The following is a 27,586-nucleotide window of genomic DNA, read 5'->3' as shown; positions in this document are numbered from 1 at the left end:
CCGTCACTCCTCAGCAGGCCAGGCTTGGTCCTGTTTGTGGGCGAGTCCCAGAAAGAGGGCCAATTATCTACAAATTCTATCTTTTGGGAGGGGCAGAAAACAGTTTTCAACCAGCGATTGAGTTGTGAGACTCTGCTGTAGAGCTCATCACTCCCCCTAACTGGGAGGGGGCCAGAGACAATTACTCGATGCCGACACATCTTTCTAGCTGATATGCACGCAGAAGCTATGTTGCGCTTGGTGATCTCTGACTGTTTCATCCTAACATCGTTGGTGCCGACGTGGATAACAATATCTCTATACTCTCTACACTCGCCAGTTTTAGCTTTAGCCAGCACCATCTTCAGATTAGCCTTAACGTCGGTAGCCCTGCCCCCTGGTAAACAGTGTATGATCGCTGGATGATTCGTTTTAAGTCTAATACTGCGGGTAATGGAGTCGCCAATGACTAGGGTTTTCAATTTGTCAGAGCTAATGGTGGGAAGCTTCGGCGTCTCAGACCCCGTAACGGGAGGAGTAGAGACCAGAGAAGACTCGGCCTCTGACTCCGACCCGCTGCTTAATGGGGAAAACCGGTTGAAAGTTTCTGTCGGCTGAATGAGCGACACCGGTTGAGCTTTCCTACAGCATTTCCTTCCAGAAACCGTGAGAAAGTTGTCCGGCTGCGGGGACTGTGCCAGGGGATTTATACTACTATCTGTACTTACTGGTGGCACAGACGCGGTTTCATCCTTTCCTACACTGAAATGACCCTTGCCTAACGATTGCGTCTTTGCGTCTGAAGCTGGGCTTGTAGCACAGCTATCCTCGCCGTAAGGCGAGTACAGCGACTACAAATAGTAGGCATCATGTTAATGTTACTACTTAGCTTCGGCTGTTGGAGGTCCTGACGAATCGTGTCCAGATAAAGCGTCCGGAGTGAAAAAGTTGAGGAAAAAATAAATAAATATATGAACGGTAATTAAAAAGTGAAAACCGTAAAGTTGTCAGGTAGCAAAATAGGTTGGCAACAAAACGCACAGCAACTCGGAAAACAAGCCTGCAAGTTGTGACCGGAAATGATGTTAGGAACCACTAGCAATAAACTAGCTTTCTGATTGGTTTACCGGGGCCATCAATTAGCTTTCTGATTGGTTTACCGGCCATCAATTAGCTTTCTGATTGGTTACGTCACATACAGTTGAAGTCGGAAGTTTACATACACCTTAGCCAAATATATTTAAACTCAGTTTTTCACGATTCCTGACATTTAATCCCAGTAAAAATTCCCTGTTTTAGGTCAGTTAGGATCACCACTTTATTTTAAGAATGTGAAATGTCAGAATAATAGTAAAGATAATTATTTATTTCAGCTTTTATTTCTTTCACCACATTCCCAGTGGGTCAGAAGTTTACATACACTCAATTAGTATTTGGTAGCATTGCCTTTAAATTGTTTAACTTGGGTCAAACGTTGCGGGGAGCCTTCCACAAGCTTCCCACAATAAGTTGGGTGAATTTTGGCCCATTCCTCCTGGCAGAGCTGGTGTAACTGAGTCAGGTTTTTAGGCCTCCTTGCTCGCACACACTTTTTCAGTTCTGCCCACAAATTTTCTAGGTCAGGGCTTTGTGATGGCAACTCCAATACCTTGACTTTGTTGTCGTTAAGCCATTTTGCCACAACTTTGGAAGTATGCTTGGGGTCATTGTCCATTTGGAAGACCCATTTGTGACCAAGCTTTAACTTCCCGACTGATGTCTTGAGAGAGCTTGAGTGTCGATCTAGGATCAGGTATGTTTGAACAGGAGTGTTACTATCCATTAGGTTGGTTCCCCAACACTGTTACTATCCATTCTACCATTCGGTTGGTACCCCAACACTGTTACTATCCATTCTACCATTAGGTTGGTACCCCAACACTGTTACTATCCATTCTACCATTAGGTTGGTTCCCCAACACTGTTACTATCCATTCTACCATTAGGTTGGTACCCCAACACTGTTACTATCCATTCTACCATTAGGTTGGTACCCCAACACTGTTACTATCCATTCTACCATTAGGTTGGAACCCCAACACTGTTACTATCCATTCTACCATTAGGTTGGAACCCCAACACTGTTACTATCCATTCTACCATTAGGTTGGTACCAGAACACTGTTACAATCCATTCTACCATTAGGTTGGTACCCCAACACTGTTACTGTCCATTCTACCATTAGGTTGGTACCCCAACACTGTTACTATCCATTCTACCATTAGGTTGGTTCCCCAACACTGTTACTATCCATTCTACCATTAGGTTGGTTCCCCAACACTGTTACTATCCATTCTACCATTAGGTTGGTTCCCCAACACTGTTACTATCCATTCTACCATTAGGTTGGTACCCCAACACTGTTACTATCCATTCTACCATTAGGTTGGTACCCCAACACTGTTACTATCCATTCTACCATTAGGTTGGTACCCCAACACTGTTACTATCCATTCTACCATTAGGTCGGTACCCCAACACTGTTACTATCCATTCTACCATTAGGTCGGTACCCCAACACTGTTACTATCCATTCTACCATTAGGTCGGTACCCCAACACTGTTACTATCCATTCTACCATTAGGTTGGTACCCCAACACTGTTACTATCCATTCTACCATTAGGTTGGTACCCCAACACTGTTACTATCCATTCTACCATTAGGTTGGTACCCCAACACTGATGATCTGAAGCTGTGACCAAAGACAGTGGTCCAGCTCCCCAAGAAGGTTGATCATCCTGGAACACGACTCAGTTCCTTTTCTCAACACCATGTCGATGATGTCACGTGCCTTCTCTGCCCTCTCAGCGATCACCTTCACTGACTCCATTTCCTCCTGGTTGATGACTGTGTGTTGCAGGAGTCCGTCCAGCAGACCATCCAGGACAGCTCTTGACGCTCGTTTCACAAACTCTGTCCGTACAGAACGCAGCTGCTGCTCTGCAGAACCGGTCAGACTGCTCTGCATTAGGTTGGTACCCCAACACTCAGCCGGACCTCCTGCCCCCAACACAGCACCTAAGAGAGTCAGGTTACAATATAACTACATTTGTTCATTTACATTTGAGTCATTTAGAAGCAGACTCCTAAAATAACAAGTCTTGAGAAAACATTCTCTTTTACAATAATGACCTGAACATATCACATATTCACATTTAGGGACGGTTTCACAAACATAGAAAAACAGACTGGGTCATTCAGAACCAGGCTAATCTACATCAAGTCCTGGAGGAGATGTCATTGGGGCATTCAGAACCAGGCTAATCTACATCAAGTCCTGGAGGAGATGTCATTGGGTCATTCAGAACCAGGCTAATCTACATCAAGTCCTGGAGGAGATGTCATTGGGTCATTCAGAACCAGGCTAATCTACATCAAGTCCTGGAGGAGATGTCATTGGGGCATTCAGAACCAGGCTAATCTACATCAAGTCCTGGAGGAGATGTCATTGGGGCATTCAGAACCAGGCTAATCTACATCAAGTCCTGGAGGAGATGTCATTGGGGCATTCAGAACCAGGCTAATCTACATCAAGTCCTGGAGGAGATGTCATTGGGGCATTCAGAACCAGGCTAATCTACATCAAGTCCTGGAGGAGATGTCATTGGGGCATTCAGAACCAGGCTAATCTACATCAAGTCCTGGAGGAGATGTCATTGGGGCATTCAGAACCAGGTTAATCTACATCAAGTCCTGGAGGAGATGTCATTGTTCTTGAAGACAGTATTTTACAATCAGGACTAGTCCAGGTCCTACAGTAAACCATGTTGACTGGCCCTCATGCCATTGGTTTGTACAGAGCATTCAGAAAGTATTCAGACCCCTTGACTTTGTTCACATTTTGTTACGTTTCAGCCTTATTCTAAAATGGATTAAATAAATGTTTTCCCTCATCAATCTACACACAACACCCCATAATGACATCACAATACCCCATAATGACATCACAACACCCCATACTGACAAAGTGAAAACAGATGTTTACAAATGTATTAAAAATAAACAGAACCTTATTTACATAAGTATTCAGACCCTTTGCTATGAGCCTCGAAATTGAGCTCAGAGACAGGATTATGTTGAGGCCTAGATCTGGGGAGAGGTACCGAAAAATGTATGCAGCATTGAAGGTCCCCACGAACACAGTGGACTCCATCATTCTTAAATAGAAGGAGTTTGGAACCACCAAGACTCTTCATAGAGCTGGCCGCCCAGTCAAACTGAGCAATCGGGGGAGAAGGGCTTTGGTCAGGGAGGTGACAGAGCTCTAGAGTTCCTCTGTGGAGATGGGAGAACATTCCAGAAGGACAACCATCTCTGCAGCACTCCACCAATCAGGCCTTTATGGTAGTGGCCAGACTGAAGCCACTCCTCAGTAAAAGGCACATGACAGCCTGCTTCGAGTTAGCCAAAAGGCACCTAAAAGACTCTCAGACTATGTGAAACAAAATGATCTGGTCTGATGAAACCAAGATTGAACTCTTTGGCCTGAATGCCAAGCGTCACATCTGGATGAAACCTGGCACCATCTCTACAGTGAAGCATGGTGGTGGAAGCATCCCTACAGTGAAGCATGGTGGTGGCACCAACCCTACGGTGAAGCATGGTGGTGGAAGCATCATGCTGTGGGGATGTTTTTCAGCGGCAGGGACTGGGAGACTATTCAGGATCAAGGGAAAGATGAACGGAGAAAAGTACAGAGAGATCCTTGATGTAAACCTGCTCCAGAGAGCTCAGGACCTCAGACTGGGGCGAAGGTTCACCTGGGTGTTTCTGAATGTCCTTGAGTGGCCCAGCCAGAGCCCGGACTTGAACCCGAACTAACATCTCTGGAGAGACCTGAATATAGCTGTGGAGCAACACTCCCCATCCAACCTGACAGAGATTGAGAGGATCTGCAGAGAAGAATGGGAGAAACTCCCCAAATACAGGTGTGCCAAGCTTTCAGTTTTGTCTGTTTTTGCTTTGTCAGTATGGGGTATTGTGATGTCATTATGGGGTATTGTGATGTCAGTATGGGGTATTGTGATGTCATTATGGGGTATTGGGATGTCATTATGGGGTATTGTGATGTCATTATGGGGTATTGTGATGTCATTATGGGGTATTGTGTGTAGATTGATTTAATCCATTTTAGAATAAAGCTGAAACGTAAGAAAATGTGGCAAAAGTCAAGGGGTCTGAATACTTTCTGAAAGCTCTAACTCTCATGGTTACTTACTAGTTGAACGGGTGTCAGAGATGTATTCATCTGAAAGATAAACAACATGAGGTTATATCACTCTGAATAACATCTGGTACTAAAGTACTAAGTTATGATTGACATGTCCCATCCAACTACCTCATCCCCATACTGTATTTATTTATTTATTTATTTATTTATCTTGCTCCTTTGCACCCCAGTATCTCTACTTGTACATTCATCTACTGCACCTCTACTATTACAGTGTTTAATTGCTATATTGTAATTACTTCGCCACCATGGCCTATTTATTGCCTTACCTCCCTTATCTTACCTCATTTGCACACACTGTGTATATAGACTTTTTCTATTGTATTATTGACTGTATGAGTAACTCTGTGTTGTTTGTGTCGCTGTCACGAATATTACAGAAGGTGACTCCCCTTCTTGTTCGGGTGGCGCTCGGCGGTCGTCGTCGCCGGTCTACTAGCTATCGTTCTATTGTTCTGTGTTCGTTTAGTTCTGTCTAATTGGTAGCACCTGTTTCTAGTTTGGTTGTTAGGGTAGGGTTATATATAGTCTGTTCAGCCCGCTTCTGTTTCGTGCAGGCTTGTTCTCCTGTTTCCTTGTTTGAGTGTATTTTTGTTGGCATTTGGGTTTCACGCTGTCCGTTTATATTTCTGTTCATTTGTGTTTCCACTTTTGTTCATGTTATGTTTCCGGGACATTAAAGCGTGTTGTTTTTCCCACATCTTTTGCTCTCTGCGCCTGACTCCACACCTCTTCACTCATAACAGTCGCACTGCTTTGCTTTATCTTGGCCAGGTCGCAGCTGTAAATGAGAACTTGTTCTCAACTAGCTTACCTGGTTAAATAAAGGTGAAATAAATAAATAAATAAATAAATATGCTCCTACCTTGTGATACTTTCTCTTTCCATGCTGTCCTCTCATCATCACCGAATAACTCCATCTCAATGTCAATCCCTGTTATTTTCACAATCGCCCTGAAAAAGCTTGGTGTGGTGTCTCTTTGTATGAGATGAATCTTCTGCAGAGAGAGAGACAGAGAGAGAGACAGAGAGAGACAGAGAGAGAGAGAGAGAGAGAGAGAGAGAGAGAGAGAGAGAGACAGAGAGAGAGAGAGAGAGAGAGAGAGAGAGACAGAGACAGAGAGAGAGAGAGAGAGAGAGAGAGAGAGACAGAGAGAGAGAGACAGAGAGAGAGAGACAGACAGAGAGACAGAGAGAGAGAGAGAGACAGAGAGAGAGACAGAGAGAGAGAGAGAGAGAGAGACAGAGAGAGAGAGAGAGAGAGAGAGAGAGAGAGAGACAGAGAGAGAGAGAGAGAGACAGAGAGAGAGAGAGAGACAGAGAGAGAGAGAGACAGAGAGAGAGAGAGAGACAGAGAGAGAGAGAGAGAGAGAGAGACAGAGAGAGAGAGAGAGAGAGAGACAGAGAGAGAGAGAGACAGAGAGAGAGAGACAGACAGAGAGACAGAGAGAGAGAGAGAGACAGAGAGAGAGACAGAGAGAGAGAGAGAGACACAGAGAGAGAGAGAGAGACAGAGAGAGAGAGAGACAGAGACAGAGAGAGAGAGAGAGACAGAGAGAGAGAGAGACAGAGAGAGAGAGACAGAGAGAGAGAGACAGACAGAGAGACAGAGAGAGAGAGAGAGACAGAGAGAGAGACAGAGAGAGAGAGAGAGACACAGAGAGAGAGAGAGAGAGAGACAGAGAGAGACAGAGACAGAGAGAGAGACAGAGAGAGAGAGACAGAGAGAGAGAGAGAGACAGAGAGAGAGAGACAGAGAGAGAGAGAGAGAGAGAGAGAGAGAGAGAGAAAAACAGACACAGAGAGAGAGAGAGACAGAGAGAGAGAGAGAGAGAGACAGAGAGACAGACACAGAGAGAGAGAGAGAGAGAGAGAGAGAGACATAGAGAGAGATTAATCTTCTGGAGAGAGAGATTGTTTTGGAAATGTAAACATATGTTTCCCATGCCAATAAAGCGATTTGAATTGAATTGAGAGCGACTGAGAGAGAGAGAGACAGAGAGGAAGAGAGAGAAAGAGAGGAAGAGGGAGAGACGGAGAGAGAGAGAGAGACAGAGCGACAGAGAGATCAATGCATAGAAATGTGACTTAAATGTCAGATTCATGTTCTTATTCTACTTAAACTTTACCTGTGGATTGATGGAGGTAGAACAGGGAATGTTCAGTCTGAAGAAACTATATAGTTTGAAGGACCGCTCTGGTCTGGAGATGAGAAGCCTTGAAGACCCTTGAGGCTTTTCCTGTTGTTCCACAGCCTGCGAAACGACCCAGCCAGTCAATGTACAGTCTAATTCAAACATTATTCAGAAAATTGGCAACACACTTATCTTCACGTAATGAGTGTCAACATAAACTGCACCAGTGGTTAGTTGAGGTCATCTCTATAATAATGGTCCCTCACCTGTATTTGGCCGGGGTTCCAGGGGAACAGGTACAGGCGAGAAATTAATGTTTCCCTTTTCACTGTCAGATAGAGCATCAGCTCACAGTGGACATCTACGTTCCAAGAAAAGATATAGCTCAGTATAACAGAGATAGCTGAGAACTTGGGATGGAGAATCCTAACATGGAATCTGGTGACCTCATGCACTTCCTCTAAAGACACTCCATGTTCCTCTACATGAAGAATCTTCATCTCATTCCTCAGGGAAGGGTTGGTCCCTGAACAACACAATACAAAGGAGACAGAAAGACAAATATTGAATTATTCATCCAACTGAAACACAAAGAATATGAGGTACCAGATCACAGTAAACTCAAACTCACAGAATAGTTTATTCATTAATTCAGGAAGTAAAACTCAGTTACATGGAAATGTCTTTCTGAATACTATTTCTACATGGTTTTACCTAAACAGACAAAGTGTGGCAGATGAACTTCCTCCAGTTCACCGAACTCCATAGTGATGTCCAGCAATGGACCACCTTGTGTGTACTGCATGTCTTTCAGAAGTTGACTGTAGGGTCCCCAGTTCCTGAAGTGATACTTCAGAATGACATCTCTCTCACACAGCCAGCGGAGCCCAGACACTGTGCACTCATAACTCCCTTTGGGTGTCCTGTGTCTGAGGGCAACAACAAGATATGGTAGAGAAGGTCAATGGTCAAATGGGGAGGTTGGATTAGAAGACTATTCCCAAAGGTAATGGGGAAATACACTAGCAGGTGGAATGAAATGTTAAAAGTAGTTATTTTACCTGAACATTGTCACTCCCTGGACAGTGGAAGTCAAGGGTTCAATCTGAAGCCAGTGTGTGGAGTCCTGAACAAGGACAAGCATGTCAGTAATACATATGGGGCCTGTTTCCTGGACACAGATTGAGTCTAGTGCTGGACTAAAAAGCATGCTCAATGGAAGTTTCAATAGAAAGTTTTTTAAGGTCCTGGACCAGACTTAATCTGTGTCTGGGAAACTGGCCCATTAACCAAAGTCACTAATCTAATGTATTTATTCAATGTTACATGGAATGCTGGTGATTTTTCAATTAAACTGTCTAATGACAAAATATGACACCAGCTAAAATCCTGCATGACTACAAGCAGAACACAGGACTGTCTATATACCAGTATGAATGGTTGGTCAGTACACACCTGGCTTTGAGACTGTGTTTATATTACTAAAGCAGAACACAGGACTGTCTATATCCCAGTATGAATGGTTGGTCAGTACACACCTGGCTTTGAGACTGTGTTTATATTACTAAAGCAGAACACAGGACTGTCTATATCCCAGTATGAATGGTTGGTCAGTACACACCTGGCTTTGAGACTGTGTTTATATTAATAAAGCAGAACACAGGACTGTCTATATCCCAGTATGAATGGTTGGTCACTACACACCTGGCTTTGAGACTGTGTTTATATTACTAAAGCAGAACACAGGACTGTCTATATCCCAGTATGAATGGTTGGTCAGTACACACCTGGCTTTGAGACTGTGTTTATATTACTAAAGCAGAACACAGGACTGTCTATATCCCAGTATGAATGGTTGGTCAGTACACACCTGGCTTTGAGACTGTGCCTGACTCCTGCAGGTACGTAAAAGTAAGAATTGACATTATGACTTACCTCAACATGGTCACAAGTCTTACAGCTCTGAGGAATCCCTGAAGTCAAAAGTAGTTATTTAAAATGGACAATCTCATGTAATAATGAATTAATAATCATTAAATAGAATTGTAATAAAAATGAATATAAGTGAGCAACAGTCTCAGAATGTACACTCATTAGCAGACCATAATCTGACATTAGTGTCACATTAATGAATGTTTGTGGAAGCAGGAAGCAACATCGTTCTGGTCTGGAACTGTTGCAGTTCAAATACAAGTAATAATTTGATTGAAGATTTTTTGTTGTTGTTGAGGCAAACAGTCATCGACAACAGGAAGCGGTCTCCTGCCTGACTGAGGAAACAGTAGAGGTTCTGGTCCAGTTTTTCAGTGTTTTCTAGATGTTGGGGTCTGATTTCTGGCAGATTCTAGGATGAGAGCTTAAAGGTAGAGTCAGATAAATGATGTTGTACGAGCAGCACCACAGATATTGTGATGAGCAAGATGCCCGACTTCTCTCTCACACAGTCCCACACAGTTTCTAGCCATGTGCAAAGGGTGAATCAGAATTAGTTGGGTCACATAGATAAGATGTTTTATTTTCGTAATATGCTTGTGAGATACTGGTCATTATTAGAATGTTTCCCTTTGGACTATAGTGTTGGCAGTGGCAGTAATCCCTTCTCAGCTAGGGCTCAGTCACTTGGGGCCCAGAGAGGGGAGAGGTCAGGCTCGTCTTCATATTTTATTTTACCTTTATTTAACCAGGCAAGTCAGTTAAGAACAAATTCTTATTTTCAATGACGGCCTGGGAACAGTGGGTTTAACTGCCTGTTCAGGGGCAGAACGACAGATTTGTACCTTGTCAGCTCGGGGGTTTGAACTCGCAACCTTCCGGTTACTAGTCCAACGCTCTAACCACTAGGCTATGCTGCCGCCAAATATGTATCTGTTAAACCATCTGGTGCTATGTAGAATATCAGAAGGGGAGGAGGACAGAATGGAACATTGTCTTCTCATGGGAATGTGTCTGTAACTATTCCTAAACCATGTAAAGGGCTCCATTATGTCTGTATTCCAGTCACTCCCTTCTTATCCCTGTCTGGGGAGGAGTATGGCAGTGTCTGGGACCATTATACCACCTCTTCTGATGTTGAACATATCTTTCATAGTATATGACCTAGAGGTTCACTCCCCTTAGTGAGCTTCTCCACGAGTGGGGAGAAGAGGGGGTGTATTTGGGATGGGAGTATCTAGAATTGACAATTGATATATGCCATTGGATGAGGTAATGTTTTGGTCCTAAGTGGTACCAAGAACAAGATCAGAACCTCAGTTAAAGAGACCAAACTGAACGGTAATTTATAGCTAATGCTATGAATTATGGGATACTCCTCTTTCAAGTAAAAGGTTCTTTGTGAACTGTTCCTAAGATCTGTGGTTCGTTATGTGAGTTGAGAGGGGTGTGTCTTGGCTATAAATGATACTAAGAATTGTGTTGTAGGGACTCTCAGAGAATTCATTTATCAACACTGAATTGATCTGAGAGTCAAAAAGGGCTATGGTGAAGCTCATATATGCTTAAAGATGGACTTTATAATATAACTCTGACTTGTGTGTGGTTTGCTCTCTCATCACGTAGTTATACAGGAAATTACCACAACAAGAGTCAGATAAATTATGTTGTACGAGCAACACCACAGATATTGTGATGAGCAAGATGCCCGACTTCTCTCTCACACAGTCACACACAGTATCTGCCCATGTGAAAGGGTTCTCTTCACTCTCTTACAGAGTGGTAGCCACGGGACCAAAACAGAGAAGTTTAGCCTAATGCTCCAACGCTCTTAGTTGTTGTATAAATGTACCCACTATGCTGTTTACTTTGTGCATCTACGTCATATCGCTGACTCTACCTTTAAGTTGGTTTGACAAAATAGATCATGATTGTGTTATTTGTCTGGGACTCAAGTATAATGAACTCTTTCATCATATTTCGGTTTGAAAACAATTCAGTTAAAACTCACCTTTCTCAAGTCCAGACTTGATACAACCCTCTCCACCATGGTCTCTGGTGTCCTCAGGTCCAGACTTGGTCCAACTCTCTCCACCATGGTCTCTGGTGTCCTCAGGTCCAGACTTGGTCCAACTCTCTCCACCATGGTCTCTGGTGTCCTCAGGTCCAGACTTGATACAACTCTCTCCACCATGGTCTCTGGTGTCCTCAGGTCCAGGATTGGTCCAACTCTCTCCACCATGGTCTCTGGTGTCCTCAGGTCCAGGCTTGGTCCAACTCTCTCCACCATGGTCTCTGGTGTCCTCAGGTCCAGACTTGATACAACTCTCTCCACCATGGTCTCTGGTGTCCTCAGGTCCAGGCTTGATACAACTCTCTCCACCATGGTCTCTGGTGTCCTCAGGTCCAGACTTGGTCCAACTCTCTCCACCATGGTCTCTGGTGTCCTCAGGTCCAGACTTGGTCCAACTCTCTCCACCATGGTCTCTGGTGTCCTCAGGTCCAGACTTGATACAACTCTCTCCACCATGGTCTCTGGTGTCCTCAGGTCCAGACTTGATACAACTCTCTCCACCATGGTCTCTGGTGTCCTCAGGTCCAGGCTCGATACAACTCTCTCCACCATGGTCTCTGGTGTCCTCAGGTCCAGGCTTGGTCCAACTCTCTCCACCATGGTCTCTGGTGTCCTCAGGTCCAGGCTTGGTCCAACCCTCTCCACCATGGTCTCTGGTGTCCTCAGGTCCAGGCTCGATACAACTCTCTCCACCATGGTCTCTGGTGTCCTCAGGTCCAGGCTTGATACAACTCTCTCCACCATGGTCTCTGGTGTCCTCAGGTCCAGACTTGGTCCAACTCTCTCCACCATGGTCTCTGGTGTTCTCAGGTCCAGACTTGGTCCAACTCTCTCCAGCATGGTCTCTGGTGTCCTCAGGTCCAGACTTGATACAACTCTCTCCACCATGGTCGCTGGTGTCCTCAGGTCCAGGCTTGGTCCAACTCTCTCCACCATGGTCTCTGGTGTCCTCAGGTCCAGACTTGGTCCATCTCTCTCCACCATGGTCTCTGGTGTCCTCAGGTCCAGGCTTGGTCCAACTCTCTCCACCATGGTCTCTGGTGTCCTCAGGTCCAGGCTTGGTCCAACTCTCTCCACCATGGTCTCTGGTGTCCTCAGGTCCAGGCTTGATACAACTCTCTCCACCATGGTCTCTGGTGTCCTCAGGTCCAGGCTTGGTCCAACTCTCTCCACCATGGTCTCTGGTGTCCTCAGGTCCAGGCTTGGTCCAACTCTCTCCACCATGGTCTCTGGGAGTCTCAGGTCCAGGCTTGATACAACTCTCTCCACCATGGTCTCTGGTGTTGGTAAAGCAGAATAATAGACTGATTAAACTAAATACAACTTATAAAGGCTTTATATATCATATATACAGTCTTCATAAGCAATATAAAGTGTGTATAAAGGGTGACATAACAGCTCCCTATGTAGGGTGTATTGCCACTATGTCACCTTCCATAAAGCCAATACTGATGGTGATGTTACAGATGACATTGCTTATCTTGATAAAAGCCCCTAGAGATGTGAAGTCACCAGGTATCATGATACACCCCCCCTAGAGATGACATCACCAGGTATCATGAGTTACATTTCCCCTAAGAGATGTGAAGTCACCAGGTATCATGAGTTACCTACCCCCCTAGAGATGTGAAGTCTGTGGGGGCTGTGCTTTGGCAGAGTGGGTGGGGTTATATCCTTCCTGTTTGGCCCTGTCCGGGGGTGTCCTCGGATGGGGCCACAGTGTCTCCTGACCCCTCCCGTCTCAGCCTCCAGTATTTATGCTGCAGTAGTTTATGTGTCGGGGGGCTAGGGTCAGTTTGTTATATCTGGAGTACCTCTCCTGTCCTATTCGGTGCCCTGTGTGAATCTAAGTGTGCGTTCTCTAATTCTCTCTTTCTCTCTCTCTCTCTCTCTCTCTCGGAGGACCTGAGCCCTAGGACCATGCCCCAGGACTACCTGACATGATGACTCCTTGCTGTCCCCAGTCCACCTGGCCGTGCTGCTGCTCCAGTTTCAACTGTTCTGCCTTATTATTATTCGACCATGCTGGTCATTTATGAACATTTGAACATCTTGGCCATGTTCTGATATAATCTCCACCCGGCACAGCCAGAAGAGGACTGGCCACCCCACATATGCTCTCTCTAATTATCTCTTTCTCTCTCTCGGAGGACCTGAGCCCTAGTACCATGCCCCAGGACTACCTGACATGATGACTCCTTGCTGTCCCCAGTCCACCTGACCGTGCTGCTGCTCCAGTTTCAACTGTTCTGCCTTGTTATTATTCGACCATGCTGGTAAGTTATGAACATTTGAACATCTTGGCCATGTTCTGTTATAATCTCCACCCGGCACAGCCAGAAGAGGACTGGCCACCCCACATAGCCTGGTTCCTCTCTAGGTTTCTTCCTAGGTTTTGGCCTTTCTAGGGAGTTTTTCCTAGCCACCGTGCTTCTACACCTGCATTGCTTGCTATTTGGGGTTTTAGGCTGGGTTTCTGTACAGCACTTTGAGATTTCAGCTGATGTACGAAGGGCTATATAAATACATTTGATTTGATGTGAAGTCACCAGGTATCATGAGTTACATTCCCCCCTAGAGATGAAGTCACCAGGTATCATGAGTTACATTCCCCCCCCCCTAGAGATGTGACGTCACCAGGTATCATGAGTTACATTCCCCCCTAGAGATGAAGTCACCAGGTATCATGAGTTACATACCCCCCTAGAGATGAAGTCACCAGGTATCATGAGTTACATACCCCCCTAGAGATGTGACGTCACCAGGTATCATGAGTTACATACCCCCCTAGAGATGTGACGTCACCAGGTATCATGAGTTACACCCCACCCTAGAGATGTGAAGTCACCAGGTATCATGAGTTACATACCCCCTAGAGATGTGAAGTCACCAGGTATCATGAGTTACATACCCCCTAGAGATGTGAAGTCACCAGGTATCATGAGTTACATACCCCCCTAGAGATGTGAAGTCACCAGGTATCATGAGTTACATACCCCCCCTAGAGATGTGAAGTCACCAGGAATCATGAGTTACACCCCCCTAGAGATGTGAAGTCACCAGGTATCACGAGTTACATTCCCCCCTAGAGATGTGAAGTCACCAGGTATCATGAGTTACACACACTCGTCCCCCCTCAAAACACTGCACGGCGCTTGTGACACAAAATTGAGACTGACATTACAGTGAGGCTGTCCTATTCAACAGGTTCTGCTGCCATCTAGTGGTTAGAGTGAGACTGACTCTTAAATAACACATTAAAACCTTTTGTGACTAGGGGGCAGTATTTTCATTTTTGGAAAAATAACGTTCCTGTATTAAACGGGATATTTTGTCAGGACAAGATGCTAGAATATGCAATAATTGACAGCTTAGGATAGAAAACACTCTGAAGTTTCCAAAACTGTAAAAATATTGTCTGTGAGTATAACAGAACTGATATTGCAGGGAAAGCCTGAGAAAAATCCAATCCGGAAGTGACTCATTTTTTTAAAAGCTCTGCGTTCCAATGCGTCCCTATTGAGCAGTGAATGGGCTATCAACCAGATTACTTTTTCTCCGTATTCCCCAAGGTGTCTACAGCATTGTGACGCAGTTTTACGGATTTATGTTGAAGAATACCCGTAAGCGGCTACATTGCGCAACTGGGCACCTGATGGCTCCCAGAGTGATTCTCGCGTAAAATACAGAGGTAGCCATTATTCCAATCGGTCCTACTGAAAAACCAATTGTCCCAGTGGATATATTATCGAATAGATATTTAAAAAACACCTTGAGGATTGATTATAAACAACGTTTGCCATGTTTCTGTCAATATTATGGAGCTCATTTGGAATATTTTTCAGAGTTTTTGTGACTGCAATTTCCGGCCGATTTCTCAACCAAATGTGAAGAACAAACGGGGCTATTTCGCCTACAAAAATAATATTTTTGGAAAAAAGGAACATTGGCTATCTAACTGGGAGTCTCGTCAGTGAAAACATCCGAAGCTCATCAAAGGTAAACGATTTAATTTGATTGCTTTTCTGATTTCCGTGACCAAGTTACCTGCTGCTAGCTGGACAAAATGCTATGCTAGGCTATCGATAAACTTACACAAATGCTTGTCTAGCTTTGGCTGTAAAGCATATTTTGAAAATCTGAGATGACAGGGTGATTAACAAAAGGCTAAGCTGTGTCTCAATATATTTCACTTGTGATTTTCATGAATGGGAATGTTTTCTAGGAATATTTATGTCCGTTGCGTTATGCTAATTAGTTTCAGTCGATGATTACGCTCCCGCACGTGGGAGTCACTAGAGGTTAAAACACACCACTACTACTAATCTAACTGTCTGTAGGTCCAACAGAACACATTAAAACACACCACTACTACTAATCTAACTGTCTGTAGGTCCAACAGAACACATTAAAACACACCACTACTACTAATCTAACTGTCTGTAGGTCCAACAGATCACATTAAAACACTCACCTTTGAGTGTGTTGGTAATCTATCTGACACAGGGTCACTGAGGTCACTGAGAAGAAGGAAATCCCAAACCCAGGATAGAGGGGTTCAGTGAATGTGGTGTGTTCTGTGTAAAGGTGTGTCAGTGTACCAGAGGAGGACACACTATAGAAGGTCAAAGTACCAGCTGGCCAGTCCAGATACACTCCAACTCTGTTAGAAACAGGACCAGGGATGATTCTGTTGACTCCATCATGGTAAAAACGATAACCACTGTGAGAGCAGAGTAAACATCTGGACTCCCTATTGCCTCCAATCCAACTGGCATCCTCCCATCTCTTTCTCTCCATTCCTTTGTACACCACACCAATGTCAGCCATGCTACCATCCCTCTCCACCTCCCAGTAATAACGACCTCCAGATAAGCCTTCTCTGCAGAGAACTTGGTAAAGATAGTCAAATCTGTCTGGATGGTCTTCATAATGCTGCTTCTCCACCACACATGTCACCTTCCTGTTCCCCTCAGACAGTATCAGGTGTGGGTTTGCTGTATTTGGGTCCAGGGTGAGATGACAGGCATCTGTAGACAAAAGGAGAGTTTAATGAAACCACATCTTGATATAAAATGTTGTTTTGTAGGTACAGAACAAGTATTGATTAGTTACTATAGTTCTGAAAATGCAGTTCATTAGGTTTGAAGAGACGTACATTTCCTCAGCCCTGATTTCAGCCTGCACTCTCCACCATGATCCACTCTGTAGGAGAAACAGTTTATTGACTGACAAAGAGCTAATAAAGCAGTCAACATTTAAACCACATTGTTGTGTTCTGGTGCACTATCCCAGTTCATTACTACCCTACCTACTGCATACAGAACAGAGTACAGTTCATTACTAGAGACATACAGGTATTCTACCCTACCTACTACATACAGAACAGAGTACAGTTCATTACTAGAGACATACAGGTATTCTATCCTACCTACTGCATACAGAACAGAGTACAGTTCATTACTAGAGACATACAGGTATTCTATCCTACCTACTGCATACAGAACAGAGTACAGTTCATTACTAGAGACATACAGGTATTCTATCCTACCTACTGCATACAGAACAGAGTACAGTTCATTACTAGAGACATACAGGTATTCTATCCTACCTACTACATACAGAACAGAGTACAGTTCATTACTAGAGACATACAGGTATTCTATCCTACCTACTGCATACAGAACAGAGTACAGTTCATTACTAGAGACATACATGTATTCTATCCTACCTACTGCATACAGAACAGAGTACAATTCATTACTAGAGACATACAGGTATTCTATCCTACCTACTGCATACAGAACAGAGTACAGTTCATTACTAGAGACATACAGGTATTCTATCCTACCTACTGCATACAGAACAGAGTACAGTTCATTACTAGAGACATACAGGTATTCTATCCTACCTACTGCATACAGAACAGAGTACAGTTCATTACTAGAGACATACAGGTATTCTATCCTACCTACTGCATACAGAACAGAGTACAGTTCATTACTAGAGACATACATGTATTCTATCCTACCTACTGCATACAGAACAGAGTACAATTCATTACTAGAGACATACATGTATTCTATCCTACCTACTGCATACAGAACAGAGTACAGTTCATTACTAGAGACATACAGGTATTCTATCCTACCTACTGCGTACAGAACAGAGTACAGTTCATTACTAGAGACATACAGGTATTCTATCCTACCTACTGCATACAGAACAGAGTACAGTTCATTACTAGAGACATACAGGTATTCTATCCTACCTACTGCATACAGAACAGAGTACAGTTCATTACTAGAGACATACAGGTATTCTATCCTACCTACTACATACAGAACAGAGTACAGTTCATTACTAGAGACATACAGGTATTCTATCCTACCTACTGCATACAGAACAGAGTACAGTTCATTACTAGAGACATACAGGTATTCTATCCTACCTACTGCATACAGAACAGAGTACAGTTCATTACTAGAGACATACAGGTATTCTATCCTACCTACTGCATACAGAACAGAGTACAGTTCATTACTAGAGACATACAGGTATTCTATCCTACCTACTGCATACAGAACAGAGTACAGTTCATTACTAGAGACATACAGGTATTCTATCCTACCTACTGCATACAGAACAGAGTACAGTTCATTACTAGAGACATACAGGTATTCTATCCTACCTACTGCATACAGAACAGAGTACAATTCCAACAGGATATCAGAGATGCAGAAGAAGAGTATTCATGTGGTGATGATGTATGCTTTGTTGGAGTGCTCAGCCTGCTGAGTAAACTTCCCCTTAATTCTACCATCATGTCCTCGTGTTACTGACCCTACTACACTACATATGACACAACCGCTGCTCACACTATCAGGACATCTATTCTGACTTACTTCAGCTTCATCAGTTTATATGTGGGATCCAGCAGAGCAGCTGAAAGCAGTCCCCCTGCAGAGTCTCCTGGGTGATTGTAGCTCAGGTCCAGCTCTTTCAGGTGGGAGGGGTTTGATCTCAGAGCTGATGACAGAGCAGCACAGCCCTCCTCTGTGACCAGACAGCCAGACAGCCTACAGAGAGACACACAACAGCTGTCTAGGTTGATGTGCTGGTGTCAATCATCTTGTAGGACACCAATACATTTGTCCATGACACAAACATTGGGATAAAACATCAGATTTTCAGAGTATTTGTTTCACTAAGCTCAGTTCCGACCTGACTGAAACAGCTGTACTTACCCCAGTGTGTGTAGTTTACAGTCTGGATCCTCCAGTCCAGCAGACAGCAGTGTAACTCAGCTCAGTTCCGACCTGACTGAAACAGCTGTAGTTACCCCAGTGTGTGTAGTTTACAGTCTGGATCCTCCAGTCCAGCAGACAGCAGTGTAACTCAGCTCAGTACCGACCTGACTGAAACAGCTGTACTTACCCCAGTGTGTGTAGTTTACAGTCTGGATCCTCCAGTCCAGCAGACAGCAGTGTAACTCAGCTCAGTACCAACCTGTCTGAAACAGCTGTACTTACCCCAGTGTGTGTAGTTTACAGTCTGGATCCTCCAGTCCAGCAGACAGCAGTGTAACTCAGCTCAGTACCGACCTGACTGAAACAGCTGTACTTACCCCAGTGTGTGTAGTTTACAGTCTGGATCCTCCAGTCCAGCAGACAGCAGTGTAACTCAGCTCAGTACCAACCTGACTGAAACAGCTGTACTTACCCCAGTGTGTGTAGTTTACAGTCTGGATCCTCCAGTCCAGCAGACAGCAGTGTAACTCAGCTCAGTACCAACCTGACTGAAACAGCTGTACTTACCCCAGTGTGTGTAGTTTACAGTCTGGATCCTCCAGTCCAGCAGACAGCAGTGTAACTCAGCTCAGTACCGACCTACTGAAACAGCTGTACTTACCCCAGTGTGTGTAGTTTACAGTCTGGATACTCCAGTCCAGCAGACAGCAGTGTAACTCCTGAGTCCTGCAGGTCATTGTCTCTCAGCTCCAGTTGTTTCAGTTGTGAGTTGGGTGAACTCAGGACTGAGGCCAGATCTGAACAGCAACCCTCTGTCAGACCACACTGACCCAGACTAGAGGGCAGAAGAGCACATGATTAACACACGTATAAAACATCCACATAATAACTCATACTGAAGATATTTAACTCACACGAGTGTCTGTATGTTGCAGAGTGGACTGGTTAGTCCATCACAGAGCAGCTCCACTCCTCTGTCTCCCAGGTCATTGTAGCTGAGGTCCAGTTCTCTCAGGGGGGAGTTTGGTGTCTGCAGAGCTGAGGCCAGAGTCTCACAGGATTCATATGTGAGTTTACAGCCAGCTAGTCTGAAGAGAGGATATAGTCTGTTAGATATACACTGCTCAAAAAAATAAAGGGAACACTTAAACAACACAATGTAACTCCAAGTCAATCACACTTCTGTGAAATCAAACTGTCCACTTAGGAAGCAACACTGATTGACAATAAATTTCACATGCTGTTGTGCAAATGGAATAGACAACAGGTGGAAATTATAGGCAATTAGCAAGACACCCCCAATAAAGGAGTTGGTTCTGCAGGTGGCGATCACAGACCACTTCTCAGTTCCTATGCTTCTTGGCTGATGTTTTGGTCACTTTTGAATGCTGGCGGTGCTTTCACTCTAGTGGTAGCATGAGACGGAGTCTACAACCCACACAAGTGGCTCAGATAGTGCAGCTCATCCAGGATGGCACATCAATGCGAGCTGTGGCAAGAAGGTTTGCTGTGTCTGTCAGCGTAGTGTCCAGAGCATGGAGGCGCTACCAGGAGACAGGCCAGTACATCAGGAGATGTGGAGGAGGCCGTAGGAGGGCAACAACCCAGCAGCAGGACCGCTACCTCCGCCTTTGTGCAAGGAGGAGCAGGAGGAGCACTGCCAGAGCTCTGCAAAATGACCTCCAGAAGGCCACAAATGTGCATGTGTCTGCTCAAACGGTCAGAAACAGACTCCATGAGGGTGGTATGAGGGCCCGACGTCCACAGGTGGGGGTTGTGCTTACAGCCCAACACTGTGCAGGACGTTTGGCATTTGCCAGAGAACACCAAGATTGGCAAATTCGCCACTGGCGCCCTGTGCTCTCCACAGATGAAAGCAGGTTCACACTGAGCACGTGACAGACGTGACAGAGTCTGGAGACGCCGTGGAGAACGTTCTGCTGCCTGCAACATCCTCCAGCATGACCGGTTTGGCGATGAGTCAGTCATGGTGTGGCATTTCTCTGGGTGGCCGCACAGCCCTCCATGTGCTCGCCAGAGGTAGCCTGACTGCCATTAGTTACCGAGATGAGATCCTCAGACCCCTTGTGAGACCATATGCTGGTGCGGTTGGCCCTTGGTTCCTCCTAATGCAAGACAATGCTAGACCTCATTTTGCTGGAGTGTGTCAGCAGTTCCTGCAAAAGGAATGGCATTGATGCTATGGACTGGCCCGCCCGTTCCCCAGACCTGAATCCAATTGAGCACATCTGGGACATCATGTCTCGCTCCATCCACCAACGTCACGTTGCACCACAGACTGTCCAGGAGTTGGCGGATGCTTTAGTCCAGGTCTGGGAGGAGATCCCTCAGGAGACCATCCGCCACCTCATCAGGAGCATGCCCGGGCGTTGTAGGGAGGTCATACAGGCACGTGGAGGCCACACACACTACTGAGCCTCATTTTGACTTGTTTTAAGGACATTACATCAAAGTTGGATCAGCCTGTAGTGTGGTTTTCCACTTTAATTTTGAGTGTGACTCCAAATCCAGACATCCATGGGTTGATAAATTTGATTTCCATTGGTAATTTTTGTGTGATTTTGTTGTCAGCACATTCAACTATGTAAAGAAAAGAGTTTAATAAGAATATTTAATTCATTCAGATCTAGGATGTGTTATTTTAGTGTTCCCTTTATTTTTTGAGCAGTGTACAACGCCTTCATTATAATGATACTGTAAACATCAACTCAATAACAGAACTTACAGTGCTCTCTTGCAGGTTTTCACGACCGGCAGCAACCTCTGATAACCTTTCTCTGATGTGTTGTACGTCTTCAGGTCAAACTCCTCCAGCACCTCCTCTGACATCAGTAACAGGTAGGCCAGGGCTGAACATTGGTCAGGTTTTAGTCTTGTTTCTGAAAGAGTTCCTGATCGCAGGGAGGTCTGCATGTCTTCAACTAGAGAGTTGGCACCAAGTTCATTCAGACAGTGGAACAAGTTGATGATCCTTTCTGGTGAGGATTCGTACTTGATCTTGTCTGAAAGGTACCTGACTGTTCTCTTAATTGTTTTCTTATGGCTCTGTGTTGTACTTCCTGTCTGTGTCAGAAGGCCTCGTAACAGATTCTGATTGGACTCCAGCGAGAGACCCAGAAGGAAGCGGAGGAACAGGTCCAGGTGTCCATTCTCACTCTTCAAGGCCTGGTCCACTGCTCTCCTGTGTAAGTCAGACAACTGGATTGACTCCTTCTTTTCATCATCACTCGTGGAGGAGAAAACATTTTCCTTCTTGTCCAGACAAGATTCTAAAGCATGCACTGCTGCTAGAAACTCCTGAATGCTCAGATGCACAAAGCTGTAGACCTTCTCTTGGTACAGCCCAGATTCTTCTTTAAAGATCTCTGTACACAATGCTGAGTACTCTGATGCCTCTGTGACATCAAGGCCACAGTCTCTCAGGTCCTCCTCATAGAAGATCAGGTTGCCCTTCTGCAGCTGTTGGAAAGCCAGCTTTGCCAGTTTCAGGATCATCTCTTTGTCTGACTGAGACAGTTCCTTCGGGTTTGTCTCTGTGGCTTTGTTGTACTTCCTGTTCTTCACAATGATTTGGATGAGCATGAAGTGTGAGCACATCTGGGTCAGAGTTTTGGGGACTTCATTCTTCTCTGCCACTTTCAGCATCGTCTCAAGGACAGTGGCTGATATCCAACAGAAGACCGGGATGTGGCACATGATCTGGAGGCTCCTTGACGTCTTCATGTGTTTGATGATTTCATTGGCCAGTTTCTGATCTGTGATTTTCTTCCTGAAGTACTCCTCCTTCTGTGGATCATTGAACCCTCGTACCTCTGTCACTTGGTCAACACACTCAGGAGGGATCTGATTGGCTGCTGCGGGCCGTGTGGTTATCCAGAGGAGAGCAGAGGGAAGCAGATTCCCCTCGATGAGGTTTGTCAGTAGCACGTCCACTGAGGTTGGCTTCGTGACATCAGAGCACTTCTCATTGTTTTTGTAGTCTAGAGGAAGTCGACACTCATCCAGACCATCCAAAATGAAATCAGTTTTGGTTTCACCATCTTCAATGCTGTCAATCTCTTTCATTTCTGGGAAGTAGTGGGAAAGAAGTTGCATCAGACTGTATTGGTCCTTTTTCAGGTTCAGATCACGGAAAGGAAGAGGAAACATGAAATGAACGTCCTGATTTGCTTTTCCCTCTGCCCAGTCAAGGACGACCTTCTGCACAGAGACTGTTTTTCCAATGCCAGCGATTCCTTTTGTCAGCACAGTTCTGATTGGTTTGTCTTGTCCGGGTAAAGGCTTGAAGATGTCGTTGCATTTGATTGGTGTCTCTTCTGTGGTTTGTTTCTTGGATGCCATCTCCATCTGTCTAACCTCATGTTCATTATTGAGCCCTCCACTTCCACCCTCTGTGATGTAGAGCTCTGTGTAGATGTCCTTGAACAGACTTTGGTTTCCATGGTGTCCAATTCCTTCAGATATGTGTTGATACCAGTGTTTCAGTTTAGCCTTAATGTCTTGTTGGACTGTCAGCAGAGTTTGACCTGTAGGAAAACAATGAGATTTGTCACTGTTTGTTTGTTTGTTTGTGTTTGTGTTTGTGTTTGTGTTTGTGTGTGTGTGTGTGTGTGTGTGTGTACCCAACTTTGTAATATTGTATGAAACACAGTCTTACTTCTTCTGTCCAGAAGGTTGTGTGTGATCTTTAATGCATCCTCACTGTCCAAACTCTCCACTTCCTTATTGTCATCTGGTAATGGTTCCTGGCTGAATGCAGGTGGCTGATCACTCCTCATTGATAGCAGGCTGGTTGTAGGTGACTCTGCTCTGGGCTTCTGGACACTGAACAAAACAGGGAGACAGATCACCTCATCAATATCACATCAATACCTCATCTACTTCATTTTAACAACAGTATAGTGGAACTTCTAGAAGTCCTGATGTTTCTTTATAAAACTACAGTCTGCAATTGGTAAATCCCTTTTTGGCCTTTTAAATTAATGATATAGGCCTACATTTTATGTAATTTGGGAACACTTTTCATTAGTTTGATATAAGAGAACTGTATATTTTGCAATTAATCTCTTACCTCTTAGAACTGGTGTCTTGAGTCATTTTAGTGGCAGTGGTCTCTCTTTCCCCAGAGAGACTCATTTTAGAGGCAATGGTCCCCTCCTCTCTCTCCCCAGAGAGACTCATTTTAGAGGCAGTGTTCTCCTCCTCTCTCTCCCGAGAGAGACTCATTTTAGAGGCAGTGGTCTCCTCCTCTCTCTCCCCAGAGAGACTCATTTTAGAGGCAGTGTTCTCCTCCTCTCTCTCCCCAGAGAGACTCATTTTAGAGGCAGTGGTCTCCTCCTCTCTCTCCTCAGAGAGACTCATTTTAGAAGTAAGTCACAGCTCACTCAGCTACAATAAGAAATAACAGAACAGTCAATATTTCTGAACATTGAAGAACCTCCAGTATTTATGCTGCAGTAGTTTATGTGTCGGGGGGCTAGGGTCAGTTTGTTATATCTGGAGTACTTCTCCTGTTCTATTCGGTATCCTGTGTGAATCTAAGTGTGCGTTCTCTAATTCTCTCCTTCTCTCTTTCTTTCTCTCTCTCGGAGGACCTGAGCCCTAGGACCATGCCCCAGGACTACCTGACATGATGACTCCTTGCTGTCCCCAGTCCACCTGGCCATGCTGCTGCTCCAGTTTCAACTGACCTGAGCCCTAGGACCATGCCCCAGGACTACCTGACATGATGACTCCTTGCTGTCCCCAGTCCACCTGGCCATGCTGCTGCTCCAGTTTCAACTGTTCTGCCTTACTATTATTCGACCATGCTGGTCATTTATGAACATTTGAACATCTTGGCCATGTTCTGTTATAATCTCCACCCGGCACAGCCAGAAGAGGACTGGCCACCCCACATATGCTCTCTCTAATTCTCTCTTTCTTTCTCTCTCTCGGAGAACCTGAGCCCTAGGACCGTGCTGCTCCAGTTTCAACTGTTCTGCCTTATTATTATTCGACCATGCTGGTAATTTATGAACATTTGAACATCTTGGCCATGTTCTGTTATAATCTCCACCCGGCACAGCCAGAAGAGGACTGGCCACCCCACATAGCCTGGTTCCTCTAGCCACCATGCTTCTACACCTGAATTGCTTGCTGTTTGGGGTTTTAGGCGGGGTTTCTGTACAGCACTTTGAGATATCAGCTGATGTACGAAGGGCTTTATAAATACATTTGATTTGATTCAGATACTTCTTGTTGCATTTAAACATACACAGTCCAAAATTATTAATTTGATTTGGATCCCCACTAGCTGACTCAATAACAACAGCTAGTCTACCTGGTTGGATCCCCTGACACCATAACAACAGCTAGTCTACCTGGTTGGATCCCCTGACACCATAACAACAGCTAGTCTACCTGGTTGGATCCCCTGACTCCATAACAACAGCTAGTCTACCTGGTTGGATCCCCGGACTCCATAACAACAGCTAGTCTACCTGGTTGGATCCCCTGACTCCATAACAACAGCTAGTCTACCTGGTTGGATCCCCTGACTCCATAACAACAGCTAGTCTACCTGGTTGGATCCCCGGACTCCATAACAACAGCTAGTCTACCTGGTTGGATCCCCTGACTCCATAACAACAGCTAGTCTACCTGGTTGGATCCCCTGACTCCATAACAACAGTTAGTGTATCTGGATGGATCCCCTGACTCCATAACAACAGCTAGTCTACCTGGTTGGATCCCCTGACTCCATAACAACAGCTAGTCTACCTGGTTGGATCCCCTGACCCCATAACAACAGCTAGTCTACCTGGTTGGATCCCCTGACTCCATAACAACAGCTAGTCTACCTGGTTGGATCCCCTGACCCCATAACAACAGCTAGTCTACCTGGTTGGATCCCCTGACTCCATAACAACAGCTAGTCTACCTGGTTGGATCCCCTGACTCCATAACAACAGCTAGTCTACCTGGTTGGATCCCCGGACTCCATAACAACAGCTAGTCTACCTGGTTGGATCCCCTGACTCCATAACAACAGCTAGTCTACCTGGTTGGATCCCCTGACTCCATAACAACAGCTAGTCTACCTGGTTGGATCCCCGGACTCCATAACAACAGCTAGTCTACCTGGTTGGATCCCCTGACTCCATAACAACAGCTAGTCTACCTGGTTGGATCCCCTGACTCCATAACAACAGTTAGTGTATCTGGATGGATCCCCTGACTCCATAACAACAGCTAGTCTACCTGGTTGGATCCCCGGACTCCATAACAACAGCTAGTCTACCTGGTTGGATCCCCTGACTCCATAACAACAGCTAGTCTACCTGGTTGGATCCCCTGACTCCATAACAACAGTTAGTGTATCTGGATGGATCCCCTGACTCCATAACAACAGCTAGTCTACCTGGTTGGATCCCCTGACTCCATAACAACAGCTAGTCTACCTGGTTGGATCCCCTGACCCCATAACAACAGCTAGTCTACCTGGTTGGATCCCCTGACTCCATAACAACAGCTAGTCTACCTGGTTGGATCCCCTGACTCCATAACAACAGTTAGTCTACCTGGTTGGATCCCCTGACTCCATAACAACAGTTAGTGTATCTGGATGGATCCCCTGACTCCATAACAACAGCTAGTCTACCTGGTTGGATCCCCTGACTCCATAACAACAGCTAGTCTAGACTCCATAGGTTCTTGTTACGGTTTAGTAGTTGCCTATAAGGTGACACGCATTGCTTCGTTATGCAGGAAAATGTCCAAATATGGAATAATTGGTTCGTCTGGCAAGTACTATTTATCGGTGTAAAATGGCACAGTGATGCCATCTGGTGGTACAGGTTAATTACTGCAACTCGTGTTTTTACCGGTGTGTTTGAGATACCCGGATGTAGTGATTGCAACGACCTGAACAAGACTGGTTTCTCGCGTCAATGCCTCCGTCTCATCATTTAACATTAAAACAAGTACGTTTGATAGATCCAGGACTGGGGTGTGTATTCATTAGTGTAAACCTCACCAACCCGTTGCAAAACGGTAGGGTGGGCGGACCGACTTTTTGAAAACCCTGATTTAGTCAACATTTACATCGTTTTTAATGTGCCAATTGTTGCACGTGACTTTTACTTTGCCGATTTGACGAGACGGACTAGTTTCTTTAGCGACAGATTTACACAATTCCGATGCATGTTGACGGTGTTGGGGATCACGCGGATAGCAAATCACGATAATGTGCAACCAATCGCCTATAACAACAACTCCCTACCTCAGAGCCTTTAACATCACAACATTAAATTAGGCTAATCAATATTATTCTTGAAAGTTGAAATCAGTATTGTAATAACTTCACAAATCACCTCTCTCTAGAATAGTCTAACTTCTCAAACACTTTTCTATATTAAATTGTAAAAGGCTACAAACCTCAAACATGTTTCTTCGACCGTTACTTCTCTACTTCCTTATAAAATGTAGGCTTTTACTTCCCATTTCAACACAGTCGACGCGTTCAACACGTATATCGGTTTTAAAAATGATATGATGTTCATATGTATGTCATATAACGTCTTCATACATTCATATTCTATGGGCTGAACACCTGCATGAAGTGTGTCTGGTAAAAGCGGATTTTATATTTTATTTCAGGATTTGATTGGGTGATGTTTTTCAGTGCTACCAGCGGAGGGCAGAGTGACAACAAGGTTTGGCAGAAGGACGCTTTTACGGTCATATCTGTGTTGTGGTAACATGATAGGATGGGTTACATTTACATTTAAGTCATTTAGCAGACGCTCTTATAATAATAATAATATATGCCATTTAGCTGACGCTTTTATCCAAAGCGACTTACAGTCATGTGTGCATACATTCTACGTATGGGTGGTCCCGGGAATCGAACCCACTACCCTGGCGTTACAAGCGCCATGCT

At 44.8% G+C, this 27,586-nt stretch overlaps 3 protein-coding genes and 1 long non-coding RNA gene across 18 annotated transcripts; 1 reads left to right on the top strand and 3 right to left on the bottom strand.

Moving 5' to 3' along the window:
- The first annotated feature begins 1,736 nt into the window (after window positions 1-1,736).
- LOC127923479 (uncharacterized) lies at window positions 1,737-2,701 on the top strand. 11 transcript variants are annotated; one of them, XR_008114489.1, is made up of 4 exons: window positions 1,737-1,884; window positions 1,925-2,044; window positions 2,205-2,404; window positions 2,565-2,701. It is a non-coding gene; the product is annotated as an uncharacterized LOC127923479 (long non-coding RNA). The 11 variants fall into 11 exon arrangements; XR_008114492.1 differs by having other exon boundaries at window positions 2,205-2,444; window positions 2,565-2,698; XR_008114488.1 differs by having other exon boundaries at window positions 2,245-2,444; window positions 2,525-2,678.
- On the bottom strand, window positions 2,681-12,253 carry LOC127923478 (NACHT, LRR and PYD domains-containing protein 1 homolog). 5 transcript variants are annotated; one of them, XM_052507552.1, is made up of 9 exons: window positions 11,330-12,253; window positions 9,322-9,359; window positions 8,448-8,512; window positions 8,101-8,315; window positions 7,653-7,912; window positions 7,381-7,506; window positions 6,117-6,249; window positions 5,240-5,269; window positions 2,681-3,039 (listed from the first exon to the last, which is right to left on the bottom strand). In XM_052507552.1, exons 3-9 carry the CDS (start codon window positions 8,453-8,455, stop codon window positions 2,681-2,683), a joined length of 1,131 nt encoding a protein of 376 aa, XP_052363512.1. In that variant the 5' UTR covers window positions 8,456-8,512; window positions 9,322-9,359; window positions 11,330-12,253. The 5 variants fall into 5 exon arrangements, 3 of the variants coding, with proteins under 3 accessions (XP_052363512.1, XP_052363513.1, XP_052363514.1); XR_008114482.1 differs by lacking the exons at window positions 2,681-3,039; window positions 5,240-5,269; window positions 6,117-6,249; ... (2 more) ...; window positions 8,101-8,315; window positions 8,448-8,512 and adding exons at window positions 8,732-8,841; window positions 9,008-9,090 and having other exon boundaries at window positions 9,257-9,359; XR_008114481.1 differs by lacking the exons at window positions 2,681-3,039; window positions 5,240-5,269; window positions 6,117-6,249; ... (2 more) ...; window positions 8,101-8,315; window positions 8,448-8,512 and adding an exon at window positions 8,954-9,090 and having other exon boundaries at window positions 9,257-9,359.
- Window positions 12,247-19,086, bottom strand: LOC127923473 (neoverrucotoxin subunit beta-like). Its single transcript, XM_052507548.1, has 6 exons — window positions 19,020-19,086; window positions 18,298-18,471; window positions 16,551-16,597; window positions 15,867-16,422; window positions 12,374-12,669; window positions 12,247-12,257 (listed from the first exon to the last, which is right to left on the bottom strand). Exons 2-6 carry the CDS (start codon window positions 18,306-18,308, stop codon window positions 12,247-12,249), a joined length of 921 nt encoding a protein of 306 aa, XP_052363508.1. The 5' UTR covers window positions 18,309-18,471; window positions 19,020-19,086.
- A 2,298-nt stretch (window positions 19,087-21,384) lies between these two features.
- Window positions 21,385-27,287, bottom strand: LOC127923477 (NLR family CARD domain-containing protein 3-like). Its single transcript, XM_052507551.1, has 4 exons — window positions 27,082-27,287; window positions 23,735-24,051; window positions 23,321-23,487; window positions 21,385-23,189 (listed from the first exon to the last, which is right to left on the bottom strand). The coding sequence occupies exons 2-4, from the start codon at window positions 24,022-24,024 to the stop codon at window positions 21,385-21,387; spliced, it is 2,262 nt and encodes a 753-aa protein (XP_052363511.1). The 5' UTR covers window positions 24,025-24,051; window positions 27,082-27,287.
- Window positions 27,288-27,586: the final 299 nt, after the last annotated feature.

This window comes from Oncorhynchus keta, unplaced genomic scaffold (assembly GCF_023373465.1).
Source record: "Oncorhynchus keta strain PuntledgeMale-10-30-2019 unplaced genomic scaffold, Oket_V2 Un_contig_2990_pilon_pilon, whole genome shotgun sequence".
NCBI classification, from domain to species: Eukaryota; Metazoa; Chordata; class Actinopteri; order Salmoniformes; family Salmonidae; genus Oncorhynchus; species Oncorhynchus keta.
This window is presented reverse-complemented; position numbering and strand designations above follow the sequence as displayed.